This window comes from Trichechus manatus, unplaced genomic scaffold (genome assembly GCF_000243295.1).
Source record: "Trichechus manatus latirostris isolate Lorelei unplaced genomic scaffold, TriManLat1.0 scaffold00160, whole genome shotgun sequence".
NCBI classification, from domain to species: domain Eukaryota; kingdom Metazoa; phylum Chordata; class Mammalia; order Sirenia; family Trichechidae; genus Trichechus; species Trichechus manatus.
Genome location: NW_004444096.1, coordinates 942,908 through 961,920, shown reverse-complemented (window position 1 = coordinate 961,920; position 19,013 = coordinate 942,908). Strand labels below are relative to the sequence as shown.

Here is a 19,013-nt window from a genome sequence, read left to right as displayed (position 1 = left end):
TTTCCTCTGTTAATGATTTCTAATTTCATTCCATTGTGGTCCGAGAAGATACTTTGTATGATTTCAATCTTTAAAAAAAATTTATTGAGGGGGACCTCATACCATCAAGAAAGCAGTGCCAGGAGCAGAGCACATCCTTTGGACCGGGGTCCCTACGCAGAGAAGCTTCTAGTCTGGGGGAACACTGAAGAGAAGAAGGCCGACAGAGAGAAAAAGCCTTCCCCTGGAGCTGGTGCCCTGAATTTGGGCTTTTAGCCTACTTTGACTATGAGGAAATAAACTTCTCTTCATTAAAACCATCCACTTGTGGTATTTCTGTTGTAGCAGCACTAGATGACTAAGACAGAATTTGGTACCGAGAGAGTGGGGTGCTGCTCTAACAGATGCCTAAAATGTGGAAGCGGTTTTAAAACTGGGAATGGATAGACGCGCGGCAGTGACAGAGGACCAGCAGCAGCAGAGAACCTACAGCAGCAGAGAAGCAGCAGCAGCAGAGAACCAACAGCAGTAGAACCAGGAGGTGGGTGAAAGATGGTGCTGGAGCCGACCCACGGAGCGAGAGAGCTGAATGCCTGTGAGCAGGAGGCTTCCTGGCAGAGTGGGGTGCCTCTGGGCACTTATCGGTGGAGCTAGGCTTGCCGACCCATGGAGCGAGGGAGCTGCGTGTCTGTGCGCAGAAGGCTTCCTGGCGGAGTGGGGTGCCTCTGGGCACTTGCCAGTGGAGCTACTGAACTTTGGAACACTTGCCCCAGCAGGGCAGATGCGGGCGTGAGGCCCGAGGGCGAAGAGGCCATAGGAAGCAGAAGCTGAAGAGACAGGGGACACAAGAAGCCGAGCTGCTTCAGCCTCAAAAGCTAAGAGCACTATCTCACATTTTAGCAATACCAGTAGAAGTAATACAGGCAGATTCTCCACCTGTTGTAGTTGGTGAAGAATATTCAAAAAAACTATTAATACTTGTATATATGAGACGTGCATATGGCTTAGGAGAACATTACAATTCTGTTACACGGCTAATGAACACAGCTACTGAAAATTGCAGCTAGTTTACAAAATGTTGTGCAATTAAATGTTTTAGAACAGTATGCCCATCTGAGTATTCATACCAACTGCTGGATTGTTCCAAATGTTCCTGAGAAACACAACTACCTTCCGTGAGCTTTATGGCGAAGCTACTAACAGGTTTTCAGAAATGTGTCAGACATAAACAATATCCCCTGATTGGTATTTTTAAAATTGTAAAATCCATTGTGGAGAAATCATTCATAGACCAAGATAGTACCCTACTCACTGATATTTTCATTGAAATAAGACCTTGGACACTCTGTTCTGTGTTGGAATAAATTTTAATTATCTTTCATGTTACTAAAAGCTTTAACTATTTCGTGTAACTTTGCTTGAAGAAGTGAATTGACTCAGTCTGTTTATCATTGCAATATGTGGAGGGTGGTGATAGCAGATACAACTAGTGCTTGTAAGTGAACTTGATCACTGTAACGTTGGTATTGATGGAACTAATGCCATGAAACTTTTTATTTAACCCCATCAAGGTGCAGTTTAAGAAACTTGTTTTAATAATTAAGAATTTTTAAATATTTATTCAGATGGGAATCAGCTGTTGAGTTGAAAGAAATGAGACAAATTTGAAGGCAACCAGATGTTCTCTATCAGTTTAAAACCTGTAAAGAGTTAGAGATTAGCTTTATATTTGTATGTAACTTAAGAAAACAAACAAAAACCCAACAGATGACTGTATCTTTCTAATTTATTATTTATTCCTTGCTGTTTCTTAAACTCTGAAATTAGTACCATCATCTTTTAGTCATCTTCAGGACTACATCTTTGTATTCTCTCTGTGTTTTCCTGTCACTAGGTAGCTGGTATGCTTTCCTTGCAGTCTTTTCTCTACCTTGTACACGTTGAGGGAGTAGCAACGTTAAAGGGCCCAAGTTTGGTCACATTTACTTAATTTTTCTTTTCCAATTTACCTTACAAGCTCTCATTGTTTTTGCTTCATTTTCTAGGATTAGCAGAAAATCTTTGTTACTTGTTATTTTGTTAGGTTTATTAATATCACCTTCCCTTTAACACAAATATTTGAGAATGCTTATATAACATGTATGAATAAAGTTAAAAGCCACTGTCTGGGAGTCAAGATGTGTATAGTAAAATCAGTATGCAGTAGTTTTAGGGTTGAGTGATTTATCTAGCACCAATTTCAGGTGACTCACAACAGTATTCTTTCTATGAAGATAGTACCCATATATACAAATGTATCTGATCATTTGTTATGTAAGGAAGTATTGTCTGTGAAAATGAGCCCTTTTTGGTTTGATCTGTTTTTCCCAAACTAGTAAGATATATCATCAAGTTTATAATATTTGATTTTTTTTCTTCCGTAAGTACTTTTTGTAAGTAGACATTGTGTTTGTAATATTTAAAATGGGTTGTCAGGGAACAAATGTGTGACTCTAGCAGGGACTGTGGTAAACCAGCACAAGTAAGGCTTGCCTTAAGGCATCCTGATTCAAAAGTTTCAAAAGCATTCTGCCTGCCAAACAAAATATATTCTGAAGGCTGCCTGTTTTGTAATCTTTAATTTGAATGTTTCTGGGGTCTGAAATTTATAAAAGAATGCAATGGTAAAATAGTAGATGTCTTGGCTTTATTTTGAAGTAATCTGTTACTTAAAAATTCAAGCATTCTAAAGTAATATAAACAAGATATTATAAAACTTAGGTACTGTAATTTCCATCTACATCGAAAGCATTCTAAAATAACATTGGTAGCTTTTTTTTCCTAAACAATGTGCTGAGTAGAGTTTTCTTGATTATAGATTTATTTTTAATTTTTATTACTGTTTTAAAAAAATTTAAATAGCCAATATGGTTATAAACAAGATTTGTATGGCTGGCTTCTGTTTTTTCGTAAGACTTCAGATAAACATCATTTTAGCTGTAGCCTAAACTTGAAGTCCTTCAAAAATGGAAGATGTTAATTTAAAAGCCGCATATACTAATTTAGTTTGCTATATGATGATGGTCTAATGGAAGTTTTGTAAGCTTGCTTTTGTCCTGACTCAGAAAAGTATATTTCAGAGTTCTGCAATATGTCTTTAGCCAATAATTTTATCCACTTTAATATGTTTACAATTTGTACAAAGCAAAAAAATGTGTGTAGTTATAGTGAGCAATATAGTTTTGCTCACATTATCTGATCTTTGCCGAAAAAGAATAAAAGATGAATTAAATAAAAAAATTTGTTGAGACTTATTTTGTGACCTAGCATAGGGTCTGTCCTGGAGAATGAACCGTGTGTACGGAGAATAAAGTGTATTATACCCTTGTTGGATGGAATATTTTACATGTGTCTGTTATGCCTTGTTGGTTTATAGTGCTGTTCAGGTCCTCTATGGTATTATTGATCTTCTTTCTAGATGTTCCAGCAGGCTGTTTTTTTTTTTTTTTAAATTAAATCTCTATCCTACTATTCCATATTTTAGGCTATCTGTCTATGAAAGTTACTTTATTGAGGAGGGATGGAATCTTGACAGTAAAAGATGAATTCAGTAAAATAGTGGATGCATGGTTTTTCATTAAATTCAGCTTAATATATAGACTTAACACATAGACTGCTGTATCTCTCGTTGTTGGTCCAAATTTCATGTTACATAGCAATATGGTAGTCAGGTTTATTTCTTTCCCCAGAATAAATCTTTATGAGGTGAAAGCCATAAGGTGGATAAGTTGAGATGCTAAATAAATAGATGTTCTCTTGTTCTTCCCACATGCAGTCCTTTCCTCAGCTCTCAGGCTTTTATGCTGTTTTCTGGTGTCATAACCCATTTCCTGCTGGAGAGTTAATGCCATCGCTACACTTTCTTCATTTAGATTGAGGCAAGCTTTCTAAATAGTCTCAAAGGCATTTTCCCTCTCCCTGTCCCAGCGCAAATCTATTTTTTCATCTTTTACTTGAATTGCTCCTTTCTAAACAGAGTTTTGCCACTTTCTCCCTCCTTTTCAACCGTACTATCCCTTTACCAAATTCTGTTTTTAACACATTTCGGGTCAACTTACACATCTTATGTCAGCGTTGATCGTTAAGTTGGTATTTGAGCTTCTCGCTGTAATTTTGATATGTATGTAAATACTGGTTAGATTTGTTTTTCTAACTAACATCAAAAGGCATTGAAAATGAAAGCAGTTTGAACAGGAGGAAAAGTCTGGTAGTAGATCTATAGGCTGAGAGAAGCGTACCATCTTAGGAAGAAAGCATTTATGAATGCCAAGCACTTGTACACATACACATACACACACACACAGTTCTAGTGATGATTTTTCTAAAGAAACCAGTATTTCTTTATCTTCAACTCAATTCCTCATGTATTTATTGAATGCTTGTTCTGAACACTGCCCCAGCTTCAATAAAAAAATGAACAAATCTTATCCTTTGTCCTGTTAGAGGACATATATAGATGATATTATAAAAAAAGGTAATTATGAAACATCTCAAAAGCTATAAGAAAATTACTAAGTACGGTAGCATCTCAGGATAGAGATTAATCCTAGTTGGGTCGATCAGAGAAAGCTTAATGAAGGTAACACATTTGAGTGAGTTTTAAAGGGTTTGTTAGTCTTTGTTTAAAAGAAGCCAAAAGAATAATTTTTATTTATTTATTTATTGTCAGCTAACAGAGACCCTGTAGTAAAAATTCTGGGCTCGGATTATAGTACAACAAAAAGAGAAGACTCATCTGCATTAAGGATTCTTGATAAAATTATCAAAGATGATGATCCAGAGCATGAGATCAAGACCAACATCGCCATGCTGATTCAGCAGATGGATATGCACCTGCTCAATTATTCACTAAAACATATTTCATTGTGAGTCTTTTTGAAAGGGAAACTTCTAAAAATTAGTTATGAAAATTGCTTTCAGCATTTTAGAGAAAATGCATGAAAAATAAAATATGGAAGCTGTTGCTGTTGATTTAACATTAAATTTTACTGGAACAAAATTTTAGTTTTATTGGATGGTTATAAATTTTAAAAATTAAAATTTACAGTTAACATCGCCAAAACATTCCAGTGAGGTTTCATCTAATTCTGAAGACGTTAAGTGGCCTTGTTATTTTCGAAGACTCTTAAGAATGTTACATAAATTATTAAATTATCATGCAAATGCAGAGCTTGTACAGTCCAGAATGTGTTCATTTTCTTGAGAGAATTAAAATACTTATAATTAAGCAATGAAATGAATATTTAATGGAATATATTTAATGTTACATCAGATGTAAATCACAAATTCCTTGAAGTTTTACCAATGCTGTTACAAGATTATAACAAGGCTAAAATACACTGCAATTTTAATTTCAAAATATACGCCCCGATGTAACGCAGTATTTTTATGTCTTTTCTGTAGATTCTGTTTTAAAGCATTTAAACTTATTTTTTAAACATTTATTTCAGAGAAATACGTTTAAATCCATCAGCCATTAAGAATGATGTGGAACTGCTGCAGCGTTACTCAGGAAAAGGAGAACAGACAGTCTTGGAATCTATCGAATATACCTCAGGTTTGTATCTTTTCAGATTCATTTCATGTTGTATGTTGTTTGTTGTCAGTTGCTGTCGACTCGATTTGTACTTAACAATCCCGTGTGTGGAGTAGAACTGCTCTGTAGGGGTCTCAAGGCTGTGACCTTTCAGAAGCAAATTGCCAGACCTGTCTCCTGAGGCGCCTCTGGGTGGGTTCGAACCACCAACCTTTCAGCTAGTCGTCAAGTGCTTAACTGTTGGTGCCACCCAGGGACTCCCGTATTGTATACATTTTCATAATTTTCAAAATGCTTCTATGGCTGCATTAGAATTGAATATTTAAAAAAGTGAAAACTTAAAATTTCAATCATATTTATTTTTTAAAGCGAACACATTTTGTAAAACTCTGGATTAAGGCACCCCTATTAATTGACTGATGATTGATTTCAGACTACGAGTTTTCAAATGGATGTCGAGCCCCACCTTGGAGACAGATTCATGGGGAAATGTGTTATGTGCTGGTGAAACCACACGATGTTGAGGCTTTGTGCATTACTTGTAGTACAGAAGGAGTGTTTTTAAATGGTGTAAGTATTTTTTTTTTTAATCTGAAACCAGTTGAATTTGGACCTTAAACCAAAAAAATCAAACCTGTTGCCATCAAGTATTCTGACTCCTAGTGGCCCTATAAGACAGAATAGAGCTGCCCCATAGGGTTTTGAAGGAGCAGCTGGTGGATTCCAACTGCCAGCATTTTGGTTAGCAGCTAAGCTCTTAACCGACCTTAGCTGACCAGACAGACCAGACCAAACCAAACCAAACCAGGCCTGTTGTCATCCAGTCAATTCCGACTCATAGCGGCCCAATAGGACAGGGTAGAACTGCCCCATAGGGTTTCTGAGGCCGAAATCTTTACAGAAGCAGACCGCCACATCGTTCTCCCATGGAGCAGCTGGTGGACTTGAACTGCTGACTTTTGGTTAGCAGCTGAGTGTTGAACACTTGCGCCACCAGGGCTCCTTTTAGACCTTAGCTGGTGTCTATAATTGATGCTGGTATGTCTCAAGGATTATATCCATGTGACTGCAGAGTATGAAACATTGTTCTGTGAGATTGGAGCAGATCCCTTTGCTATGCATTTTCTGGACATGTCTAAAATGGTCTCAGAATTAGCGTCGCTGTTCACCATTGCCAGGTCATTAAGTCAGTCTTTTAAGAAATGGGCTTCAAAGTGACTCATTCTACTTTATAACTTAAACCTCTTTTACATAATCATTTCAATGAGTAGTTACTCAGAGACTGAAGGAGCGAAAATGCAAGAAGGGGGCATTGAAATACAGGAATAATAATTGCAGCTTCCACCCTAACTGTTGGGGGGACCAAGGGAAGGAGGGCGGGTTATGAGAAGCTTGGAGGAAGTGCCCCACGAAGCTGGGACCCAGACCTCTGGGGAGGGGGCACTTCCGGACAGTGCTGGTCCCGTAGGAGCTCAGAGGAGGACCCCACAGAGCTGGCCCCATGGTGCCACCATAATTGTGCTGGTACCTCAGGAGCTCAGAGGAGGGCCCCACAGAGCTGGCCCCACGGTGCCGCCATAATTGTGCTGGTACTTCAGGAGTTCAGAAGAGGGCCTCACAGAGCTGGCCCCACGGTGCCGCCATAATTGTGCTGGTACCTCAGGAGTTCAGAGGAGGATCCTTGTAAAGCTGGCAGAGTTGGGCCCAGACATTTGAAGATGGAGCACTCGTCAGCTGATAATGGTATTTCCGAGGGGATGTGATGAGCCTAGTTCAGGATCCCAGGACTGTGGGAAAAAAAAAAAAAAGCGCTGGAAATTAGAATCAACTGTTGCTACTGGAAGCAACTGCCACTGCCGGAGGTGAGGGGCCGTTGCTGGGGTGACGGTAACGGGGATGGTGTGTGAACAGGAAGGAGCGTGCCCCTTCCTGCAGCTTTCAGTCTTCTTTTCGCTTCTTGTTGGCCGAAGCTAACCTAACCTGGCAAAGGAGAAATACAGAGAAATAATCCCAGCCCTGAGTATCACAAAGCAGAGTATGGATGGGTGGGTTTTGAGCCAAGAGAGAAACAGCACATAGCCTTCTGAATTCTCTGGATTAAAAAACTTGTTGGTCTCACACCTGTTCACTGAACCTTGGTGGAAGGTGCCATACTCAGCTGTGTCCTCTGCAACATCCCATCCTCAGTGTAAATTTGGGACTCCCATGCATGCTTTACAGGGAGGACCTAGATCCTTAATGGGGACCCAGCTGTCACGGGGGACTGCTGGCAGAGTTGGTGCACCTTTGCCTGGGTTGGTATCTAAATGCTGCTGCCACTTTACGGGTCCCTCATCAGCATCTCTTCTCTCTCACATGTCTTTTCTGGTGCTTTAATAAGCATCCAACTTAACTTATTTCTGCAGAGATAAGGTACATGACCCAAATCTGATTTTTTCTGTTTACTTCGATATTTTAGAAAACTGAACTCTTTAATAAGGAAATAGGAGAATTAAAGAAGGAATGGTTTTCTAGAGTAGGACAAAACATCTTTGTTTGTCAAACAAACACGTGTGTGTATGGTGTGTATATGTGTGTGTGTGTATGTGTACACAGGATTTTATTTGATATGAAAACATCTAAGTATTCCGTTCAGCGTTAAAAATGAAAGACGAACATAAAACTACTAAATAATTACAACAACATTTATAACACAGTACATAATATATATACATGTAATCTGTTCCAGGAGAAAAATAGGGGTAGGGAGAAAGAAGATGAAGACAGGACAGAGAGAGAAGGAAGGGGGACAGAGACAGAGGGCTGGTGCAGGGGCAGATGGTTACTGGAGATCACAACCCTAGAAAATAAGCCTACCGCAACCGTGCTACGTACAGAACAAGAGCAGAGTGTGACAGACACTCAGCCTTTCCCTAGGGGACATTCTAATCTTGAGGCCTTTTATGACCTCGTCATTAAGGCCCTTGATGTCATAATGTGTTTTCACAGTGGAGGACTGCAGAGGAAAGGAAGCTGTCACTGCTCTGCCGGACGGCAGAGTGCCCTCCACGCACATGGCAGGTACTCAGTAGACGCTGGATCAATGAGTGAGTGGAGAGACAGTGTTCACTTAAGGGGGAACGTAGGCTTGGCTTCTACATTTCATGTATAAAGACCACCACCCGTACCCTTTAGAAAACAGTATGTAGGCTTAGGTTGTGATGTACTGATCAGGTTCTTATATTGCTATTACATTAATAATAACACAGAACATTTTTCCCCCAAAGGGCAAAACAGATGATGCGACAGAAATTAATTATGAGAGAAAAGGTAAAATTTATAAAGACCTTATCACGATTTTGAGAGAAAAATCAGCAACATTTTCAAAGAATATGGCCAAACAGGTAAGTTGTATAGTTTCTTTTGAACTTTCCTAAGATTGTATTACTTAACTGCATCTTTATAAATATAAAAAATTGGAGAGTACAATTTTGGACACAGCTTTTAAATATTAGTGTTTTTCACAATATAATATAAAATAAATACTGTGAACAGAGTACTTCAAGAATTTCTCTGATTTTCTTTAGGTGATAGGTATATTTTCAAATTGTTTCCTGAATAGGACTTTTTTATCTTTCCTTTTTGAATTAATAACACTAAGAACAGAGGGCCCAGTCTGTTAATACAGCTTAGATGTTTTGATTATTTTTTTCTTTTCTGAAAAAAAAAATTACTACCTAGTTGGGTTGTCACTAATATGTGTGTGATCTGCATGTGGATAAGAACTGTACTACTTTTGTATTTTCTATGGTTTTTGAAATAGTGCTGGATGTAGAAATCAGTTGATAACGTATTTTGTTAAATAAAATTTTAGTTAAAGCTGATGATGGTAGAAAAAGGAGATGCAGGTAATACTCAGGTGAAACACTTCAGCTAAAATTAACTCCAGGCTGATTCCCAAGACTCTGGCATGTGCACAAGTTCCCACATCAGCTAAGTTATCAGGGCTATTTTCTCCTGGCCCTGCCCCTCGGGAGTCCCCCGTTCTCTTGCTAGACGCCGCTCTTGTCCTGCCACCTCTCTTTGTCATCATCTTGTAAATTCTTTTTGTTGCCTATTGTTGGATCCCTTTTCCTGGATCCCAGTTTTCCCTTTTTTTGGTACACTCTGTCATTTTGGTGGAGCTTCCTGAGTTTAAGATGTATATGGGAGGAAAAGAATTGAGAGTCAGCAAGATTGAAAATATACTTCTTTCTCATTGGTTGTTTCCAGAATGATAGTTTGAAAATCAGCTTTACTTAGAATTTTAAAGGCTTTTTTTTTTCTGTGTGACTTGTTTGTTTTGGATTTTCCTCTCTTTTCTCATTCAAAAATGTATACACATATTGTTTTGTGACATTAGTTGCAATCCCCACAATGTGACAGCACGCTCCCCCTTTCCAACCCGGGTTCTCTGTGTCCATTCGTCCAGTTCCTGTCCCATCCTGCCTTCTCATCCTGCTTTTGGACAGCAGCTGCCCATTTGCTCTCATAGAGCTGATTGAACTAAGAAGCACGCTTCTCACACGTATTATTTTTTGTTTTAGAGTCGTGTCTAAACTTTGTCTGAAGAGTGGGCTTTGGGAATGGTTTCAGTTCTGGATTAACAGTGCATCTGGGGGCCACAGTTTTGGGGGTTCCTCCAGTCTCTGTCAGACCATTAAGTCTGGTCTTTTCATGTGAATTTGAGTTCTGTCCTACATTATGCTCTTTGTCGTGTTCCCTGTCAGGGCCGTCATTGGTGGTAGCCGGGCACCATCTAGGTCTTCTGGTCTCAGGCTGGTGGAGTCTCTGGTTCACGTGGTCCTTTAGTCCTTTGGGCTCATATTTTCCTTGTGTCTTTGGTTTTCTTCATTCTCCTTGCTCCAGGCAGGATGGGACCAGTTGATATATCTTAGATGGCCACTCGTAATACACCAGACGCCACTCACCAAAGCGGAATGTAGAACATTTTCTTAATGAACCATGTTATGCCAGTTGACGTAGATGTTCCCTGAAACTGTGGTCCCCAGGCCCCAGCCCCAGCTACTCTGTCCCTCAAACTGTTTGGATGTGTCTAGGAAACTGCTTTGCTTTTGCCTTGGTCCAGTTGTGCTGACTTCCCTGAATTGTGTGTTGTCCTTCCGTTCACCAAAGTTGATCCTGTTGTAGTTAAATTTGTATATTGATTTTATATCCTGAAACCTTGTGAAATTAACTTTTTAGTTCTAATAGCTCATTTGTATATTCCAGAGTTTTCTATATAGGTAGATGATCATATTGTCTCTGAATAAAGATCATTTTACTTCTTCCTTTCCAATCTCAATGCCTTTCATTTCCTTTTTCTATTCTTAGTGCACAGGCTAGAACCTCCAGTACAAAATTGAATAAAGATGATGAGAAACAGACACCCTTCGCTTGTTCCTGATCTTAAGGAGAAAGCTTTCATTCTCTCATTTTTAAGTATGATGTTAACTAGGTTTTACAGAGATTCCATTTATAAGGTTGATGAAGTTCCCTTCTATTCCTAGTTTGCTGAGAATTTTTATTATGAATGGATTTTGAATTTTCTGTACCTGTTGAGATGATCATGTGGATTTTCCTTTTTAGTTTGTTAATATGGCAAATTACACTTATTTTTTAATGATAAACCAACCTTATATTTGTGGGACAAACCTCACTTGCTTGTGTGTATTACATTGTTTTTTATATATTGTTGGGTTTGATTTGCTAAAAAATTTTTTGTTGGGAGTTTTTTTTATTACCTTTCAAATCTCTTCTCTTGTTATGGATCTGTTCAGACTTTCAATATCAATTTGTGATAGTTTGAGTAGGTAGGGTATTTCTAGAAATTTGTCTGTTTCCTCTAGATTTTCAAATTTATTGGAGTATAGTTTTTCATAATGCTCTGTTATCCTTCTTATTTCTGTTGGGTCTGTTGTAATGTCCCCCATTTCATGTCTTATTTGGGTTATTTGCGTCCTCCTCTTGTTTTTCTTTTGTCAGTCTGGCCAGTGGTTTGTCGATTTTGTTGATCTTTTCAAAGAACCAACTTTTGGTTTTGTTGATTCTTTCTGTTGTTTTTCTGTTCTCTGTTTCATTTATTTCTGCTCTGATCTTTATTATTTCCTTTCTTCCGGTGGCTGTAGGCTTCTTTTGCTGTTCTCTTTCTATTTGTTCGAGTTGTGTAGCTAATGTTTTGATTTTGTCCTTTCTTCTTTTTTGATGTGTGCATCTGTTGCTATAGATTGTCCTCTGTCCACTGCCTTTGCTGTGTCCCAAAGGTTTTGGTATGATGTGTTTTCATTCTCATTTGATTCTAGGAATTTTTTGATTCCGTCTTTGATTTCTTCTATTACCCAGTGGTTTGTAAGCAGACCATTATTTAGTTTCCATGTAATTGATTTTTTTTCCTTGCTCTTCCTGTTGTTAATTTCTACTTTGATGCGTTGTGATCAGAGAAGATACTTTGTATTATCTCAGTGTTTTGGATTTCATTGAGGGTTGCTCTACGGCCTAAGATGTGGTCTATTCTGGAGAATGTTCCATATACGTTGGAAAATAATGTGCACTTTGCAGCAGTTGGATGGAGTGTTCTATATATGTCTGTGAGTTCAAGTTGGCTGATTGTGGCCTTTAGATCTTCTGTATCTTTGCTGAGTTTCTTTCTTGATGTTCTGTCCTTTACTGAGAGTGGTGGGTTGAAGTCTCCTGCTATTATAGTGGAACTGTCAATTTCTCTTTTCAGTGCTGTTAAAAGTTTGTTTTATGTATTTTGGAGCCGTGTCATTGAGTGCGTAGGTATTTATTATGGGTATGTCTTCATGATGGATCATCCGTTTAATCATGATATAGTGCTCTTCTTTGTCTTTTATGGTGGATTTTGTTTTAAAGTCTATTTGATGTGAGATTAGTATTGCCACTCCTGCTCATTTTTGGTGGCTGTTTGCTCAATTTTTTTTTCCATCTTTTGATTTTTAATAAATTTATGTCTTTGTTTCTAAGGTGTGTCTCTTGTAGACAGCATATTGATAGATCCAGTTTTTTAATCCATTCTGTAACTCTGTCTCTTTATTCATGCATTTAGGCCATTTACATTCAGTGTAATTACTGATAGGTGTGTTTATTGCTGTCTTTTTGTAGTGCTTTTTTTTGTGGTACTGACAATTTCTTTGTTCCTCTTACTCTCCTGTGCTGAATTCCTTTTGTTTGTGGATTTTTTTTTTTCATTTCTTTTGTTTTTGGTGTAGTGGTTAAGAGCTATGGCTGCTAACCAAAAGGTTGGCAGTTTGAATCCACCAGGCGCTCCTTGGAAACTCTGTGGGGCAGTTCCACTCTGTCCTGTGGGGTTGCTATGAGTCAGAATCAACTTGATGGCAACGGGTTTGGTATGTTTTTTTATGATTTTATTCTTTATCTTGATGAGTAGGTTTGTTAACTTTCTTTGTGGTTACCTTGAAATCTACCCTCATCTTCCTGGGTTTGAACCAGTCTATTATTACTTGGTATCATCTTGCCTTCTTCTCCATTAGAAAGTTCTATGCCTACACTGTTTATTCCCTCTTTTATTGTTCCAATGTTGTTGGCATTTACAGATTAACTCTCTGGTTCCCTTTGGTAATTTGTTTGGCTCTGCATAGTCCTTGAGAGTTCATTTCCTGGGTTGGTATCCAGCTGGTACGATCTTATGTCCTAGATTCAGGCGGTGGTCTGATGTTGTTTGTTCTCAAACCAAAGGACTCCCTTTAATAATTCTTGTAAGTTTGGTTTGATTTTTACATATTCCCTTAATTTCTGTTTATCTAGAAATGTCCTAATTTCACCATCATATTTGAATGAGAGTTTTTGCAGGATATGTTATTCTTGGTTGGCAGTATTTTTCTTTCAAGGTTTTATATATGTCATCCCATTGCCTTCTTGTCTGCAGAGTTACTGCCAAGTAATCAGAGCTTAGTCTTATTTTTTCCCCTCTGTATGTGACTTTTCATTTTTCTCAAGCTGCTCTCAGAATTCTTTGTTTGTCTTTGGTTTTTGCGAGTGTCATTATGATATGCCTTGGTGAATTTCTTTTCGGGTCTATCCTGTGTGGGGTTCATTGAGCTTCTTAGATAGTCAGCTTTTCATCTTTCATGATATTAGGGAAGTTTTATATCAGCAATTCTTCAATGATCCTATCTGTGTTTTTCGTTTTCTCACCCTGTTCTGGAACTCTGATCACTCACAGTTTTTTGCTTTTGTTTGTATCCCACATAATTCTCAGGGTTTCTTCACTTTTTTTGTTCTTTTTTCTGATTTTTCCTTGAACAAAGTTGTATACAAGTGTTTGTCTTCAATTTCGCCGATCCTGTCTTCCAGTGTTTCAAGCCTGCTCCTCAGCCCTTCTATGACACTGTCCATTTCTGAAATCTTGTCGTTTATCATTTGGATTTCTAATTGTTGTTTTTGTATGATATCTAGTTGGGAATTTATGTTGGCATTTTTTCCCTGTATTATTTTCCTGATTTCTTCCCTTTTTTGTCTGTATTTTCCATGAGTTTGTCTGCCTTTTTTATGAATTTGTCTATTTTTTCCTCATTTTGTCTGCTTTTCCTTCAACTCTTGGATATCTCTGAATATTAGAGATTTGAATTCCTATCAGGTAGTTCTAGTTTCTTTAATATAGTGTGTCATGGATTGAATTATGTCCCCCAAAAAATATGTGTATCAATTCGGCTGGGCTGTGATTCAAAGTATTATGTGGTTGTCCTCCATTTTGTGATTGTAATTTTATGTTAAAGAAGATTAGGGTGGGACTGTATAACACTCTTACTGAGGTCACATCCCTAATCCAATGTAAAGGGAGTTTCCCTGGGGTGTGGCCTGCACCACCTTTTATCTTACAAGAGATAAAAGGAAGGGGAAACAAGCAGAGAGTTGGGGGACCTCATACCAACAAGAAAGCAGTGCTGGGAGTATAGCACGTCCTTTGAACCCAAGGCTTCTGCACAGAGATGCTCCTAGTCGGGGAGAAGATTGATGACAATGAGGACCTTCCTCCAGAGCTGACAGAGAAAGAAAGCCTTCTCCTGGAGCTGATTCTCTGAGTTTGAACTTGTAGCCTACTAGACTGTGAGAAAATAAATTTCTCTTTGTTAAAGCCATCCACTTATGGTATTTCTGTAATAGCAGCACTGGATGCCTAAGGCATAGGGCTATGCAGGTTATCTATTTCGTCTTGAGTGAGCTTTGATAAATTGTGTCTTACAAGGAATTTGTCTATTTTCTCTAAGCTGTCAAAGATACTGGCATAATTTGTTCATATTATTATCAAAATAACTTTTTAATGCCTGTAAAGTCTGTAGCTTTGTTACCTCTTTCATTCCTAGTATTGATCATTTGTGTTTTATTTTTCTTGATCCATCTGGATAGAGATTTATCAGGTTTATCAATCTTCTCAAAGCACCAGCTTTTGGTTTTGTTGATTTTTCTCTTTTATTCTCTACTTCACTTTGATATTAAATATTTCCTTTGTTCCGTTTGCTTTGGGTTTCATTTTCTCTTGTTTTTTCTAGTTTTTAAAATTTTATCGTACATTTAATTTAATATAGTCATATTTGTACTAAAGAAATTGTGATTTCAGATGTGCATAGTAATTTTCTTAGAACATATAAAACAAGGAGCTACATACTAAAAATACTTGCATTGTCAAATGAGTTCTCTTCAACCTCCTTTTGGCTATAGAGAAGCTATTTGTATTTTGGACAAGGAAATTCAGGGGATGCATTAATCTCCTGGTGCATCTCACTGGGGACAGGACAATGGTAAGATATAAGGCAGTCTTCATTTTACTTGTTCTCACCATAATGGTTGACATCTTGTGTAGATGTGTCTATTTTTACTTCCCTCTGCTTATTTTGGCTTTATACCGCTTTTTTAAAAATACTTGTTTCTTAAGGTGGTAGCTTAGGTTATTGATTTGAGACTTTTTCTCTTTTCTAATTTAAGCACTTAATGTTATAATTTTTCCTCACTTAACTGCTTTTGCTGCCTAGCACAAATTTTGATATGTTGCATTTTTATTTTCTTTCAGTTCAGTGTATTTTTTTAAATTTCCCTTGAAGCTTCCTCTTGACCTATATCTTATTTAGAAGTATGTTGTTTAGTTTACATGTATTTGGAGACTTTTCAGGAGCCCTGGTTGAGCAGTGGTTAAAGTGCGCAGCTGCTAACCAAAATGTTGGTGGTTTGAACCCACCAGCCACTCTGCAGGAGAAAGATGTGGCAGTCTGCTTCCACAAAGATTTACAACCTTGGAAACTCTATGGGACAGTTCTACTTTGTCCTATAGAGTGGCTATGAGTCGGAATTGACTTGACAGCAGTGGGTTTGGTTTTTGGATTGGAGACTTTCCTGTTACGTTTTTATTAATTGATTTTTGGTTTGATGCTATTTTGGTCAGAGAATACACTCTGAATGATTTTAATTCTTTTAAATTTGTTGAGGGTTATTCTGTGACCCAGGATATGGTTTATCTTGGTATATGTTCTTTGGGTGTTTGAACAGAATGTATATTCTGCTGTTGTTGAGTGTTCTGTACATATGAATTGGATCATGTTGGCTGATAGTGTTGTTGAATTCTTCTGCATCGTCGCTGATTTTTTTTAATCAGTTATTGAGTGATAGGTGTTGAAGTATTCAAGTATGATTGTAGATTTATCTATTTCTCCTTTTAGTATGTTTCGGCAGGTCTGCTGTTTCTTGCATATGCATTTAGGATTGCTAGCCCTGGTGGCACAGTGGTTAAGCACTTGGCTGGTTATTATTTAGAAGTATGTTGTCTAGTTTACAAGTATTTGGAGACTTTTCAGGAGCCCTGGTTGAGCAGTGGTTAAAGTGCTTAGCTGCTAACCAAAAGGTCAGTGGTTTGAACACACCAGCCACTCTGCAGGAGAAAGATGTGACAGTGTAAATCTTCCGTAAAGATTTAGAGCCTTGGAAACCCTGTGGGGCAGTTGTACTCTGTCCTGTAGGGTTGCTATGAATCGGAATTGATTCGATGGCATCGGGTTATATCTTCTTTGGTGGATTGATATTATTATTATGTAGTGCTCCTCTCTGTCCCTGGTAATTTTCCTTATTCCGAAGTCTGTTTTCTCTCATATTAATAAAGCCACATTGCTTTCTCTTGATTGTTTCCCTGATACATCTTTTTCCACCATTTTACTTTTAAACTACCTATATTACTATATTTGACATGAGTTTCTGTATAGTTGGGTCATTTTTCAAAATCACTGTGTTGTTTAATTGGTGTAGTTAGATCATCTTTATTTAATATAATTATTGACGTGTTAGGGCTTAAGTGGGCATTTTAGTTTTGTTTGTTCCTTCTGTTTTTCATTTTTTCAGATTTTTTTTCATTGCTTTTCTGTAGGTTACTTGAACATTTCTTAGACTTGCGTTTTTATTTATCTTCAGTGTTTTCCAGTGTATCTTTTTGTATAGATGTTTCAGTGGTTACTCTCACGATTACACTGTGCATACATAATTTATCACAATCTATTCATTCAGCATTTTACTAGTTTCAGTGAAATGTAAAAACCTTGCCTCCCTTTACATCCCTCACCTTTCCCCATTTACTGTTGTCTTAAATATTTCCTCTACATACGTTGCTGACTATATCTGACAGTGTTATAATTTTTTGCTTCAATTGTCAAACTTGATATAGAAAACTCAACAGAAGGAAATTTTATTGTATTTACCTATAGTTTTGCTTTTTCTATTCTTTTCTTTCTGATGTTCCAAGTTTTCTTCTTTTATCATATTCTTCCTGTTTCAGAAACTTCCTTTAGCCATTCTTTTAGCATAGATACATTGGTGAAAAATTCTGTTAGTTTTCCTTCATCTGAGAATGTCTCAATTTCCGTTTCATACCTGATGGATATTTTTACTGGATATAGTATACCGGCTTGACAGTTCTTTACCTTTAGCACTTGAAATATGTTGTGCCACTTCCTTCTGGCCTTCATGGTTCCTGATGAGAAATCACTGTTATTTTAATTGTGATTTTCTTACAGGGAAAGTATTGCTTGTCTTTTCTGCTTTCGAAAATTTTCCTTATCAGGAACAGAGGATTATTTTCAAGCCTTGAGACATAATGTAATTTGTTCTGCTGGGTTTTGGACTTGCTTTGTGCCCACTATCCCTTCTTTCCCTCCAGTTTCTCCCATTTGTTATGGAAATGTCTACCTTGTGCCTGTTCCACCATTGTATTTTGGAAGCAGATAACTTGTATTCTAGATTCTGCAGGTTCACAGATGAAGAGAAATTTTGCCCCAGGATAGAATACACCTAGAGTCTCACCCGTATTTGATTTAGATGGTTCAGAAGATGAGATTTTGGACTTGGAGTTGATTTAAGACTTTTGGGATGATGTGATGGGATGAATGTGTTTTGCATATGGGAAGGACATGAATTTTGGGGGGGTCAGGTGGTGGAATGTTACGGATTGGATTTTCTTCCAAAAAAAAATGTGTTATAAACTCTAATCCCTATTCTTGTGGATGTAATCCCGTTTGGGAATAGGGTTTGTTAATGAGGCCATATCAGTGTAGGGTATCTCTTAAACCAGTCACCTTCAAGATATAAAATGAGTAGATTCGGAATAGAGAAGCAAACAGAGATGGGGCAAAACAGATGCCAGGCCACATGAAGATCACCAAGGAACCAAGGGACAGAAGCTGGAAAGATACAAGGGCCTTTCCCGCAGAGCAGATGGAGAGACAGCCTTCCCCTAGAGCTGGCATCCTGAATTCAGACTTCTAGCCTCCTAAACTGTGAGAAAATAAATTTCTGTTTTTTAAAGCCTAAAAAAAATTTTGTTTTCCTTGTCGTTAGTTTTCTGAAGTTGGATTATGTTGTGTCTTGTAACGGATTTCTTTGGGTCTGTCCTATTTGGAGTTTGCTCAGCTCCTTGAATCTTAGCTGTATGTCTTTGGCCAAATTTGGGAAAATTTCAGCCATTATTTCTTAGAATACTTTTTCAGTCCCATTCCTTTCTCCTCTCCTTCTTGTACTCTGATGAAATGTTAGATCTTTTGTGATGGTCCTATATATCCTGATGCTCTGTTCATTTTTTTTCAGTCTATTTTCTCTTTCTTTGTCAGTTTGAGTAATTTATATTGTTCTATTTTCAAGTCCATAAATTCTTTTCTCTACCCTCTCCATCCCACTGTTGAGTCTATTTGGTGAGTTTTTATTTTGGTGTGTAAATTTCAGTTCCAAAATTTGTTTGTTTCTTGTTTATGTCTTCTGTTTCTTTGCTGATACTTTCTATTTTTTCATTTGTTTCAAGTGTTCATAATTGCTCATTGGAGAATTTTTATGATGGCTGCTTTAAGATCTTGTCAGAGTGTATTATCATCTGTTTCATCTTGGTATAAGCATCTCTTCATCATATTTTTCTCATTTAAGTTGTGATCTTCCT

At 37.6% G+C, this 19,013-nt stretch overlaps 1 protein-coding gene across 1 annotated transcript in view; it reads left to right on the top strand.

The window, feature by feature from the left end:
* The window catches only part of ODAD2 (outer dynein arm docking complex subunit 2), a 232,686-nt gene that overhangs the window by 10,944 nt on the left and 202,729 nt on the right, over window positions 1–19,013 (top strand). The window contains exons 3-6 of the mRNA XM_004386246.1: window positions 4,688–4,883; window positions 5,469–5,575; window positions 5,988–6,124; window positions 8,821–8,937. Coding sequence (XP_004386303.1) covers window positions 4,688–4,883; window positions 5,469–5,575; window positions 5,988–6,124; window positions 8,821–8,937 — 557 coding nt within the window. The remainder of the gene's footprint in view (window positions 1–4,687; window positions 4,884–5,468; window positions 5,576–5,987; window positions 6,125–8,820; window positions 8,938–19,013) is intronic.